At 48.4% G+C, this 13,325-nt stretch overlaps 1 protein-coding gene across 1 annotated transcript in view; it reads right to left on the bottom strand.

Moving 5' to 3' along the window:
- Positions 1–4,215: 4,215 nt before the first annotated feature.
- NLRP5 (NLR family pyrin domain containing 5) overlaps positions 4,216–13,325 on the bottom strand; it is a 31,844-nt gene continuing 22,734 nt past the window's right edge. The window contains exons 8-11 of the mRNA XM_007457453.1: positions 13,148–13,318; positions 10,009–10,176; positions 6,626–6,796; positions 4,216–4,348 (exon numbers count right to left, since the gene is read on the bottom strand). Coding sequence (XP_007457515.1) covers positions 4,216–4,348; positions 6,626–6,796; positions 10,009–10,176; positions 13,148–13,318 — 643 coding nt within the window. The remainder of the gene's footprint in view (positions 4,349–6,625; positions 6,797–10,008; positions 10,177–13,147; positions 13,319–13,325) is intronic.

Below are 13,325 nucleotides of genomic sequence, written 5' to 3'. Positions count from 1 at the left end.
GGTCCTTTTCCCTTTTAGAATTTTCTTTATAATCGTATCCCCTTCCCGACCCCGCCTACCTATGATTTTCTGTCGTCTCCTTCGCGGGTCCCATCCCTTTTCCTCGCCCTAGTCCTTCCTCCCCCTCCTGGATCCGGGGTAGCAGAGAAGTGCTGGAGTGGGACTAGCCCCTGTCCCGGGCGCTCCCCGCAGAAAACGGGTTCCCGCCTCATCCCAGGCCTGGGCACGGTTCGAGGGGGTGTGCGGGGGGCAATAAATCGCACTATCCAATTGTCCCTGCTGTGCGTGGTTCTTGAGTTCGGGTAAACGGAGGGCTCCGCACCGGGCAGTTGCTGCTGAGGGGGCACTGTCCACGGGCCAGTCCCGTGGAGAGAGGCTGCTGGCTCGGCCCGCACTCGCGCCTGGGTGCAGACTGGGCAGTTGTTCTGGAGGAGTAACCGGCCAGGTCACCGGCAGCGGGTTCTGGGCCCCAGCGGAGTGGCCATCAAGTATCCAGGCTGGAGGATGGGCAGGCCTGTGAGGAACTGGGGCGGTTGTTCAGAGTAAGGTCCGCCCACTGCTGCTTTTGAAAGGAATCTCACCGTCTGGAGGTGCAGGTGGGAGTTGCACAGGCCGTGCCTCACCTCACAGTGGAGGGCAGCCTCCCCCCACGCAGTAAACGAGCCCATGCTCCCGTCTGGGCGTCCTCCCCCAGCCCCTGCAGCCCCTTCCTGCATCCAGCTTCTTGGAAGACTTGGCCTGGACGTTGCACCTGTGTCCCCCTGCTCAAATCCCATCGGGGGAGCAGGGGACAGTCACGGGGTCACATGTCACTGCAGAGGAGGCTGGAAGTGTCCTTGGCCTGCCACTGCTTCCTAGCAACAAAACTATCCTAGAGGCGGGAGCTGGACTCTGGTGGGTGGGTGGATACCTGCCTGCCCCCAGGGCCCCACTGGAGGAGCCAGCCAGGGGACTGGCGGGAAGACAAGGGTGGGCAGTTGCTTTCTGGTGTTTCTTGTGTTCTAGGCGCTGTGCTACTTGCCAGATGGACCTGGTCCTGCAGCATCATCGCATTAGTCCTGGGACGGTGAGGACTGCTAGCAGGTCAGTCCTCAGGGTGGGGCCCTCTGATGCCAATTCCAGTGTCCTGGGACCCTCAGCTGGAGTCCTGGGGACCACGTCCCCGGGATCTTCAGGGGGTATTTCCAGCCTGGCCAAACGCCGTGGCTGGATTCAACGTTCCGTTTACCTCCGCAGAAAGAGAGAGGAGTTTACCAGCAGAAGGGGAGCTGAAGGAGGAAGGGGGGTTTCTACCTTGAGCCCTGAATCTCCCCCTGGTGCTTTGCTGCCCTTGAGCAGATCCTGCCCCCACCCACCTCAGGGCCTCAGGTTCTCACCTGGTGAACCAGGGGCTCAAAACCAAGGCCACGGATGGCCATCTGGTGGGCAGAGACGTGACTCCCCAGGAGGATATATTAGAACATCTTGGGTGCGATCGTAGGTCAGAGAACCCTGTTCTCAAGTGGCCGTCGCCTCGCTTGGAAGCTGGTTGAGGCAGTTCGGTTTGAGATCTCAGACCCTCCAAAGGAGGGAGGGGTGACGCTGTTGTTTGTCCGGAGCGGGCTTGGGTAAACACAGGCTGAGAACACATTGCCCAGTGCCCGCAGTCCCTTCCCTCTCATCCAGCGCTGCCCTTGGGCGCTTCCGGAGGTGGGGGAGGGAGGGAGGGAGGAGTCGTGCCTGGTGGGTGGAAGGGATGTGCCCCGTCACTTGGGTAGAAGTAAGGGCTTGGGTTGAGTCATTCTCTCCCTTCCCCTGGGGCAAGGAAGATTCTGGGCCAATTTCCACGGTGCCGGTGCCGCATATAGGCTGTGTGACTCTGGGCAAGTGAGCTAATCCCTCTCACCCTCGGCTTCCTCCTCTGTGCAGAGATCTTGCCTGTCTCGACTGTCTCAAGGGATCCCTGGGAGTGTCTGTAAGTGCCTGGTCCTTGGTCACTGACAGCTAATTCCTGTCCCGGGAAGGAGCCTAATGCAGGGTTTAGGAACCAGAGTTCAAATCCCTGTTCTGCCAGCAGCTGCCGCTTACCCTCTCCAGGTCTTGTATGCACTCACCTCCTGAAGGACATCTTGGTTGCTTCCAAGTTTTGGCAGTTACGAATAACCAGCTACACCTTTGGGTCTACGAAACAGCTGTCCTCCTACGAGGGAAACAAGAAGTGGCCACACCCTCAGCATTACACGCTTGCCAGGGAAGCATTTCTGTCCCGCGGGGTGTGGCGGTGCTTCCGAGGGAGGTTTCTCTGTTTACCGTAGAGTGGCAATTCTCGGGTGGCGGCGAGTGTGCCCCAAAGGTAGCGTCTGGAGATGTCTGGAGCCATTTTTAGTTCTCAGGACAGGAGGTGGGTGGGTGCACCTGGCATCTAGTCGGTAAACGCCAGGGATGCTGTTCGATGCCCTACCGTGCACAGGACAGCCCCGTTGCCCACCACAAAGGATTATCCTGCCCCAAAGTTCGACAGTGCTGAGGATGAAACACCTGCCCTGGGGACGTGTGAGCCGTCCTTTCTGGATGACACTCTACCGCCACCTAGTGAGCTCCAGGGGAGGTTCAAGGGAATGGCAGGGAGGTGGGTTGAGATCCTGCCCTCCCGGTGCTGCTGAATTCACTAAACTCACCAGCTGGGGAACTTCTACTCAGTGACCTCAGGTCAGGAATTCTGTGACTTGTCGCTTAGAGGATCAGAACTGACATGGCTTCACACCACACACCCCCAACATTACCCACCTGCAGAGTGTGAGGAGTGGGTAGAAGGGAGAGCCACATCACATGACATGGGGAAAGGATCCAACTGGAGAAAATGTCAATGGAAGAGCCCAGAGTCATCCAGGAGGCAGCATGTGCCCACCCTGGGTCCCCACCCCGTGGCCAGACGTACTAGGTCAGGGCGACGTCCCTGGATTTGCCAACGGTCGCCTGTCCTCTTGCTCTGCCTTCCGGGGGCGCAAATATAAAAAGAAATGTGTATGCAACTATGTATCATATTTTAGATCCCACATATAATTGATACCACATGGTATTTGTCTTTCTCTTTCTGATTTACTTCATTTAGTATGATAATCCGTGTAGCTGCAAATGACCTTATTTCATTCTTTCTTATGGCTGAGTAATATTCCAGTGTGTACGTGTACCACATCTTTATCCTCTCCTCTGTTGATGGACACTTAAGTCGCTCCCTGTCTTGGCTATTGTTAATAGTGCTGCTATGAACACTGGGGTGCACCTGTCTTTTCCAATTAGAGTTTTCTCTGGATTACTAATTGACTTTGTGACACCAGACAAATGTCAACATCCATCGGCCTCTGTTTCCTTATCTGTAAAATAGGGAAAATATTACCTACCTCTTGGGGTTGGTTTGAGGGAGAGACTGTGGTAGACCAGTTGTTCTTTACTACACTAGGCAATAAATTCAGCTTTGTGTTTGTATCTCAGATGTGGAATGATAGTCACATCCTACTTTGAAATTCAGATATGTGCTTTAAAAAACCAGCAGATCTGTGTTATCAAAATTTGGGGGCACTTTTAAGGACCTAAGTCCTCCCTCCTCTGCTCTGGAATCACACCCACATCGATCAAGAAGGCCACTGGAGGGACTTCCCTGGCGGTGCAGTATTTTAGAATCCGCCTGTCAACGCAGGGGACATGGGTTCGATCTGTGATCCAGGAATATCCCACATGCCGTGGAGCAACTAAGCCCGTGCGCCACAACTACTGAGCCCACGTGCCGCAACTACTGAAGCCTGTACGCCTGGAGCCCGTGCTCTGCAGCAAGAGAAGCCACCACAGTGAGAAGCCCGTGCACCACAACGAAGAGTAGCCCCCGCTCGCCACAAGAGAAACCCCACATGCAGCAATGAAGACCCAACGCAGCCAAAAAAAAAAAGAAGGCCACTGGATGCTTTTTCCAAATGCTCAGTGTTTATTTGATTCTCTCTCCATGCCCTCTGGTAGGACAGACATTTCACAGATATTGAGGTCTATGACATGAAGGTCACAAGCCTACCTCAGGCAAATGCAATGACCAAGTTAAAGTGGACACACAAGAATCAGTACCTATGAGGGCTTTATGACAATCAGAAATCATTATCCATCTTTGACAAGGAACCCCTGGGCACAGCTGGACCCTAGAAGGTTCCTCCATCAGAGTGAGTGTGGGTGGGGAGGGTTTTTACGTCTTCAGTTTTTCCACCAGTACCGGTCATCTTCCGTAAAAGAATACCAACTGTCACCAATTACAATGTGAGGCTTGAGTCGCTCTAGCTCCTCCAGAAGCCTTCTTATTCGAGCAGGGTATTGCCCTTTCCACAGCCTGGGGAGCAAAAAGGGGACTTACTACTCTGAGAATTTGCTTCTGACACTTCTCCCTTCAGAATTCCTGGACACCCCATCAAGGGTCTGAAACCTTCTCTTGCACTTTTTTAAAAAAATTTTTGGCCACACCACACGGCATGTGGGATATTAGTTCCCTGGCCAGATATCAAACCCCCATCCCCTGCACTGGAAGCACGGAGTCTTAACCACTGGACCGCCAGGGAAGTCCCTCCTCTTGTACTCTTGAGGAGAAACAGTGTGTTCCCCATAGAATGAAAGTCAGTCCCTCCTTGTAAAGGAACTCTTTACAAGGCAGACACTACACTGAGATTTTACAGGCACCTGTCCCTCATAGCTATCTGAAGAGGCAGACATGGTTATTCATCTATTCACGAACTCCTTCCTGAGAACTGACTTTGTGCCAGGTCCTGTTACAGGGTTTAGAGGCACAGTGATGTACAAGGCAAAATCCCCACCATCATGAAGCTTATATTCTGGGAGAGAGAAACAGGTATTCAAATAGACACATGGTATCGTCCCCATTTGACAGAAAAGGAAACAGCCTCCTGAAAGGTCCATTAGTAAAATCTAGGTCTGCCTCTTCTCATCTTTACCTGCTAAGTCCCCTAAGTCACAAGCTTATCTCATCAAAGGCTACATTGCCTCGTGAGTCACCGACACAAATATGCCCCTTTTCAACACGGCCTTCTGCCTTTTCAGCTCACTCGCTGAAGTGATCGCTGAAACCATTCTCTTTGGCTGCATCAAGATCTCCAAATCCACTGAGCCATGCTTTCCAATCCACCCTCCCCCTCAGATTTCACACCACAACCATCGTGTTCTTTCTGGTGACGTCCATCAGTCAAAACTTGACCCCTGGATAAATCCACCTGCTGTACGCTGGACCATATAGGAGAAACCAGTTAGTCAACCGGGAAGTTTGCTACTGATATAAATACATCACAATCAACCACAAGGCGCCTTCTGTGCTGCCACAAGTTCTATGTTTCTCCAGTCAGGTCTTTTTTTTTTTTTGGTACGCGGGCCTCTCACTGTTGTGGCCTCTCCCGTTGCGGAGCACAGGCTCCAGACGCGCAGGCTCAGCGGCCATGGCTCACGGGCCCAGCCGCTCCGCAGCATGTGGGATCTTCCCAGACCGGGGCACGAACCCGCGTCCCCTGCATCGGCAGGCGGACTCTCAACAGCTGCACCACCAGGGAAGCCCCTCCAGTCAGGTCTTTACTTCCCTCAGTCATAGGTGTACGTCTTCACCCCCAGGGGTGCCCTGAGCTTCTATTTTGTCTACAAACATGAGGTGCTAAGCAGCAAATACATTTTCTATCGTCAAAATTAATTCCACACCCGGTCACTCTCTCTTACTCTTTTGTTTCCTTCTTAGCGTTTACCACCTGCAGTAATCCTGAACATTAAAAACATTTAATGGTGGGAAAATACACATAACCTTTACCATCTGAACCATTTTTCATCGTACAGGTCAGTGGCACTCAGTCCATCCACACTTGTGCAACCATCAGCACTGTCCATCCTTATAACTCTTTTCATCTCCCCCAGCTGAAACCCTGTCCCCGTTAAACACTAACTCCCCGTCTCCCGCTCCCCAGGCCCCCACCATTCCACTTTCTGTCTCTGTGGATCTGATGAGTCTAGGGACCTCACCTAAGTAGTATCATGTAGTATTTGTCTTTCTGTTACTGGCTTATTTCGCCAAGCATAATGTCCTTAAGTTTCTTCCCCGTTGTAGCATATGTCAATTTCCTTCCTTTTAAGGCCGAATAATATTTTATGGTATGGACAGACCACACGTCATTTATCCATTCACCCATCAGTAGATACCTGGGTTGCTTCCACCTCTTGGCTATTGTGAATGATGCTGCTATGGACACAGATGTGCAAATATCTCTTCGAAAACCTGCTTTCAATTTTGTTGGGTGTATACCCGCAAGTGGTATGGCTGGATCCTATGGTAATTCTAGTTTTAGGGTTTCTTTTGAAGATAAACATTTTATTTGTATGTCATCCCTCCACGCTCCCCAAACCCATCCCCAGAGGAAGCTCCATGGTACCAGGCACTGTACCCACCCTGTATCCACAGCACCCAACACGGTGCCTGGAACACGGTGGGCACTTAGCGGCTGGATAAAGATCTGGTTGATGAGACACGGTCTCAACTTCTCAGATCAACTGCCCCTCCACCAACTAGTGTGCCTGTAGCAGAAGGAGGTTCGTATTTCAGAAGACATCGCCGGGGACTTACCCGATGGTTTGTAGGTTAGATGTGGGTTGTGCGAAGGCCAAACACAGCTTTGTCATCCCTCTGGGACCAAAATTGTTCTGCATCAGGTTTAGGCTGGTCAGGTGCTGATTGCAGGAGAGGGCGGAGGAGAGGGCCTCACAGCCATTGGAGGTCAGTCCACATGTCTCCAACCTTTAGAGAGCACAGCACAGCCAAGGAATGACCCCAAGATCCGGATCCTTACTTCAACACATGTTTGACTTCCACCACAACTTTAAAATCACAGCGGGGGGCTTCCCTGGTGGTGCAGTGGTTGAGAATCCGCCTGCCAATACAGGGGACATGGGTTCGAGCCCTAGTCCAGGAAGATCCCACATGCCACGGAGCAACTAAGCCCGTGCGCCACAACTACTGAGCCTGTGCTCTAGAGCCCGCGAGCCACAACTACTGAAACCCGCGAGCCACAACTACTGAGCCCATGTGCCTAGAGCCCGTGCTCCGCAACAAAAGAAGCCAACCGCAATGAGAAGCCTGTGCACCACAACGAAGAGTAGCCCCCACTTGCCACAACTAGAGAAAGCCGGCACACAGTAACAAAGACCCAACGCAGCCAAAAATAAATAAATAAATACCACAACGGAATACTACTCAGCCATGCAAAAGAACAAAATCTTGCCACTTGCAGCAGCATCGGTGGACCTGGAGTGTATTACACATAGTGAAGTAAGTCAGACAGAGAAAGACAAACACTGTATGTTTTCACTTAAATGTGGAATCTAAAAGATAAAATGAATGCATGAAGAAAACAGAAATAGAATCATAGACACAGAGAAAAAAACCAGTGGTGGGGGGAGGGGCAATAGAGAAGTAGGGGATTAAGAGGTACAAACAACTAGGTATAAAATAAATCAGCAGCAGGACTTCCCTGGTGGTCCCGTGGTTAAGAATCTACCTTCCCAATTTTTTCAGATTCCACATATATGCATTAATATATGATATTTGGTTTTCTCTTTATGACTTACTTCAGTCTGTAGGACAGTCTCTAGGTCCATCCACATCTCTACAAATGACCCAATTTCATTTCTTTTTATGGCTGAGTAATATTCCATTGTATATATGTGCCACGTCTTCTTTATCCATTCATCTGTTGATGGACACTTAGGTTGCTTCCACGTCCTGGCTATTGTAAATGGTGCTGCAATGAACATTGGGGTGCATGTATCTTTGAATTATGGTTTTCTCTGGGTATATGCCCAGGAGTGGGATTGCTGGGTCATATGGTAGCTCTATTTTTAGTTTTTTAAGGAACCTCCATACTGTTCTCCATACTGGCTGTATCAATTTACATTCCCACCAGCAGTGCAAGAGGGTTCATTTTTCTCCACACCCTCTCCAGCATTTATTGTTTGCAGAAACAATGTACTTTAAAAAAAAAAAAATATTTATTTATTTATTTTTGGCTGCATTGTGTCTTCGTTGCTGTGCGTGGGCTTCCTCTAGTTGCGGTGAGCGGGGGCTGCTCTTTGTTTCCGTGCGCGTGCTTCTCATTGTGATGGCTTCTCTTGTTGCGGAGCATGGGCTCTAGGTGCACGGGTTTCAGTAGTTGTGGCATGCGGGCTAGGTGCTCCACGGCATGTGGGATCTTCCCGGACCAGGGATCGAACCCATGTCTTCTGTGTTGGCAGGCAGATTCTTAACCACTGCACCACCAGGGAAGTCCCAAAACAGTGTACTTTAATTAAAAAATACTTTATTGCTAACAAACACTAATCTTCTGAGCCTTCATCAAGTCATACTAGTAACATCAAAGTTCACCAATCTGGAATTAACAGATACAATCTACTGTATATAAAATCGGTAACCAACAAGGACCTACTGTATAGTGCAGGGAATATGCTCAATATCCTGTAATAACCTATAAGAGAAAAGAATCTGAAAAAAAAAAAATATATATATATAATGTATAACTGAATCACATTGCTGTATACCTGAAACTAACACAACATTGTAAATGAACTATATTTCAGTTAAAAAAATTAAAAAGTAAAAATAAAAGCTTATTGCTCACAGATCACCATCACAAATATAATAAAAATGAAAAAGTTTGAAACATTGGGAGAATCACCAAAATGTGACAGAGACACAAAGTGAGAAAATGTTGGAAAAATGGCACTGATAGACTTGCTTGATGCAGGGTTGCCACAAACCTTCCATTTGTGAAAAACACAGTATCTGGGAAGAACAATAAAATGAGGTCTGCCTGTAATCTACTTTCTGTCTTTATGGATTTGCCCATTCTAGATATTTCATAGAAATGGAATCATACAACATGTAACCTTTTGTATTTGGCTTATTTCACTTTAGCCTAATGTCTTCAAGGTTCATCCACATTGTAGCATGTGTCAGTGCTTCAGTCCTTTTTTAAAAATTTTTTTATTTTACATTGTATTGTTGATTTATTGACACAATGTTGTGTTAGTTTCAGGTGTACAGCAGTGATTCAATTGTATATATATATATATATATATATATAAAATATATATATATATATATCCATTCTTTTTCAGATTCTTTTCCCATATAGGTTATTACAGAATATTGAGTAGCATTCCCTGTGCTGTACAGTAGGTCCTTGTTGTTAATCTATTTTATTTATATATATATATATATATATATATATATATATTAGTGTGTATATGTTCATCCCAAACTCAAACTCATAATTTATCCCTGCCCACCATGTTTCCCCTTTGGTAATGATGTTTGTTTTCTATGTGAGTCTGTTTGTTTTTCATAAGTTCATTTGTATCCTTTTTTTTTAGATTCCACATATAAGCCATATCATGTGGTATTTGTCTGTCTCTGTCTGACTTCCTTCACTTAGTATGACCATCTCTAGGTCCATCCATGTTGCAGCAAATGGCACTATTTCATTCTTTTTTTATGGCTGAGTAATATTCCATTGTATGTACTGGCACACTGTTTTAAACAAGCCTCTGGGGTGATTCTGATGCTTACTAGGGTTTGAGAACCAGCCATGTCATCATTTGCTCTTTGGTCCACCTTTCTCACTAGACCATAAATGCAGCCACTCCACGGTCTATACGTGTCCATACCTCTACCATTTGGCACTGTGCTCAGCACACATGGGTTTTCCAGTAAACATGTATCTATTTAGTTCTCACTACCTCCAGACCCTGTTCTCAAGCGTTGGCTATTTAATTCATCCATATAAAGGAGCCCAGTTGGAATTTGTGCCTCAGTCTGTTACTCTGCCATGGTTGTATGCTGTCTAATTTGATGGAATTGTGAAAATCAGAACACGGTCTTTGTTCAAGCGACTTAACGTTTGGGTCCCCTTCACTCTGTGCCCAGCCCTCAAAGAGGTGATCCCAGGAACGTACCCAAGTCTCCTCAGAGAATTCTTCTGTTTCAATCCCTCACACAGCGCTGCAATCCCGTGGTCACCCAGGGCATTGGCGGCTAGATCCAGGCTCTTCAGGTGTTGACTTCTTGTGATGACATAGGACAGATTCTTGCAGCAAGCGGCAGTGAGATGGCACTTTACCAATCTGCAAGAGGAGGGAAGTGGGGGTGGGTTGGGGAGAGAGAGCGTGAGAGAGAGAGAGATGGAGAGAGATGAAGACAGAGAGATGAAGACAGAAAGAGAGATGAAGAGGGCTTCCCTGGTGGCACAGTGGTTGAGAGTCTGCCTGCCGATGCAGGGGACACGGGTTCGTGCCCCGGTCCAGAGAGATCCCACATGCCAAGAAATGGCTAGGCCCGTGAGCCATGGCCGCTGAGCCTGCGCGTCCGGAGCCTGTGCTCCGCAACGGGAGAGGCCACAACAGTGAGAGGCCCGCGTACCGCAAAAAAAAAAAAGAGAGAGAGATGAAGAGATATAGACAGATGGAGAGAGAGAGGGAGAGAGAGGTTGAGATGAAGACGGAGAGAGATGGAGATTATTGAGCGAGATTTAGAGAGAGAGACAATATCTGTACCTTTTGAGGAGAGCACCACAGTGGGATAAGGTTCAGAAACATTAGTAGAGATTCCCCTTGTTCCTTCCTAACTGGCGATCTTTCTGTCCATCCCTGTGAACAGCTTAGGACAGTTTATCATCTCAAGAGACAGATAATAGCAGAGGGTGGGGAAAGTTTTTGAAGAGACTGGAGGCATCTTCAGACAAAGAAATGAGCTATCAGAGCATTCTTTTCACCTGAAGATGGGATAAACATTCTCCCTGGTGGAGGGCAGGGAGAGAGACGGAAAAAAACACGAGTAGAAATTGGTAGAGCCTCTGACAAAGGGACGGAGCCCTGAGAGGGACAGAAAAGATGATAGAAGTCACTGAAACACTAGGTAGGGTTTGGGATCCAAAGGGAGACGGGGTCTTGTGTGTCTGTTCCCAGGAGGAGTGGGAGAGGGTGGAAATGGCCCCTTCAGTAGTGACTATATGAGTCATCTGAGTAGACATGACAGAAACAGCTCCGGAGTCTCACATAATCAACTTAGTGTGCTCAGCATAGAATGATCCCACTGGGTCCATCTCCATGAGGCATTCACATCAAGAACGAGGAAGGAGGGCTTCCCTGGTGGCACAGTGGTTAAGAATCCGCCTGCCAATGCAGCGTACACGGGTTTGATCCCTGGTCTGGGAGGATCCCACATGCCGTGGAGCAACTAAGCCCGTGTGCCACAACTACCGAGCCTGCGTTCTAGAGCCCATGAGCTACAACTACTGAAGTCTGCACGCCACAACTACTGAAGCCCGCGCACCACAACTACTGAAGCCCATGTACCTAGAGCCCGTGCTCCGCAACAAGAGAAGCCACCGTAATGAGAAGCCTGCACGAAGTAAAAAAGAGTAGCCCCGACTCGCAACAACTAGCGGAAGCCCGCACGCAGCAACGAAGACCCAATGCAGCCAAAAATAAATTTAGAAAAAGAAAAAGAAAAAAGAACGAGGAAGGACTCACTTGTGAAGACCAGGTGGGAATGATCAAGTCTTAGAGGCCAGTATGGACCAATGGTGATGGTGAGGACCAGAAAATCTCCCAGCACTTAAGTGCAACCCCAAAGAAATGGCATCTCCAATGGACTAAGCTGAATTTTCTATACCATGCAGCATTAGGGCTCAAAATGCCAATTCCATGAAAAGAAATAGGAGAATTAATACTCGGGGGCTACTCAGAGGTTTGTGTACTATGATCTCTATCCAATTCCTTTCATTTGTTTATTTTTGGGGAGGGAGAGCTCTCAAAGTGGTCCTACTTCTTGGTCCCCTAACTCTACCTTTGTAATTGATCATAAGAAAGGGCTATTGGGCTTCCCTGGTGGTTGAGAGTCCGCCTGCCGATGCAGGGGACACGGGTTCGTGCCCCGGTCCGGGAAGATCCCACATGCCACGGAGCAGCTGGGCCCATGAGCCATGGCCGCTGAGCCTGCGCGTCCGGAGCCTGTGCTCCGCAACAGGAGAGGCCACAACAGTGAGAGGCCCGCGTACCGAAAGAAAAAAAAAAGAAAAGAAAGAAAAGGCTATCAAGCACATAAAGTTTGATAAGGTACACATGACTAAAACACTGGACATAAGCCCAGTGTCCAGCTTTTGGGGATTTTATTTATTAAAATTTTATTTTTTAAATTTTGGCCACACCACTTGGCATGTGGGATCCTAGTTCCCTGACCAGGGATTGAACCCATACCCCCTGCAGTGGAAGCACAAAGTCCTAACCACTGGATCGCCAGGGAAGTCCCAGCTTTTGGGGGGTTTAAAAGTTATTATGCACCATTAAATGGAATACCATATCGTGCTTCATTTACTATTATGATTTGCTTATCCTCAAGGACAGGATGTGAGACCCAAGCAAGGTTTATGTTCCTTGGGAGTTTTAGTTCCCCCTGGTGTATGATTGGTGGGGGAACTGCAGAAATATTGAGAGCCACATGCCAGCCACATGGTAAGAATACCTGAAGTGGAAACTGCTAGGATCCTTTCTTTGTGACACATTCAATGCTGCTTATGCATCCGGGAGACATTAACTGAAATATTGACTGATTATTGCTTGGTTTCAAGCTTAGAGATTTATTTCTGTTCATTGAGGTCCTTTAATTTTTTCTAGTTGGTTTAGTGATGGAATACTCCTAGTATATAAAAATGTTCCAATAGGGGTGAAGAAATTTGAGCCCCAGAGAGAAAAGGGATTGAGGGATAGACAGCCACCCCCTCCCCCTCCCCCCACATACAGCATGAATAGCTGAAGATTAACCTGGTGCAAGATGTTCTGAAAAGTAAAGAGGTTTTAGAGATCAAGCGTGTCCTAGAACCCCATAGATCCTTCCACGGGGCTCCCGTTCAGAATACTTTCTCTTTCCTTCCCATACTCACTGCAGTGTCAACACATCAACTTACCCAGAGTGTCCACTGGAAAGAATGAGCCTCAGTTGACCCTAGAACTAATTTGTGGTACCATCGCTCTTGACATTGTAGAACCTCAGGCCCCCAGATGGTAGAGTTGATCCCCAACAACCAGGGAAACTTACTCTAGGTCCTGGAGGAGACAAGACGGCTCCATCATGACCTCACACAGAAGGTTCATCCCGTCATCTTCCAAGGGGTTCATGCTAAGGCTCAGATGCGTCAGATGTATGTTGCCCATGAGTGCAAATGCAAGAAAGCCACAGCCAGCCACATCCAGGTTGCATGCGTTTAGTCTGCAGG

This window comes from Lipotes vexillifer, unplaced genomic scaffold (assembly GCF_000442215.2).
Source record: "Lipotes vexillifer unplaced genomic scaffold, Lipotes_vexillifer_v1.1 scaffold995, whole genome shotgun sequence".
NCBI lineage: Eukaryota > Metazoa > Chordata > Mammalia > Artiodactyla > Lipotidae > Lipotes > Lipotes vexillifer.
This window is presented reverse-complemented; position numbering and strand designations above follow the sequence as displayed.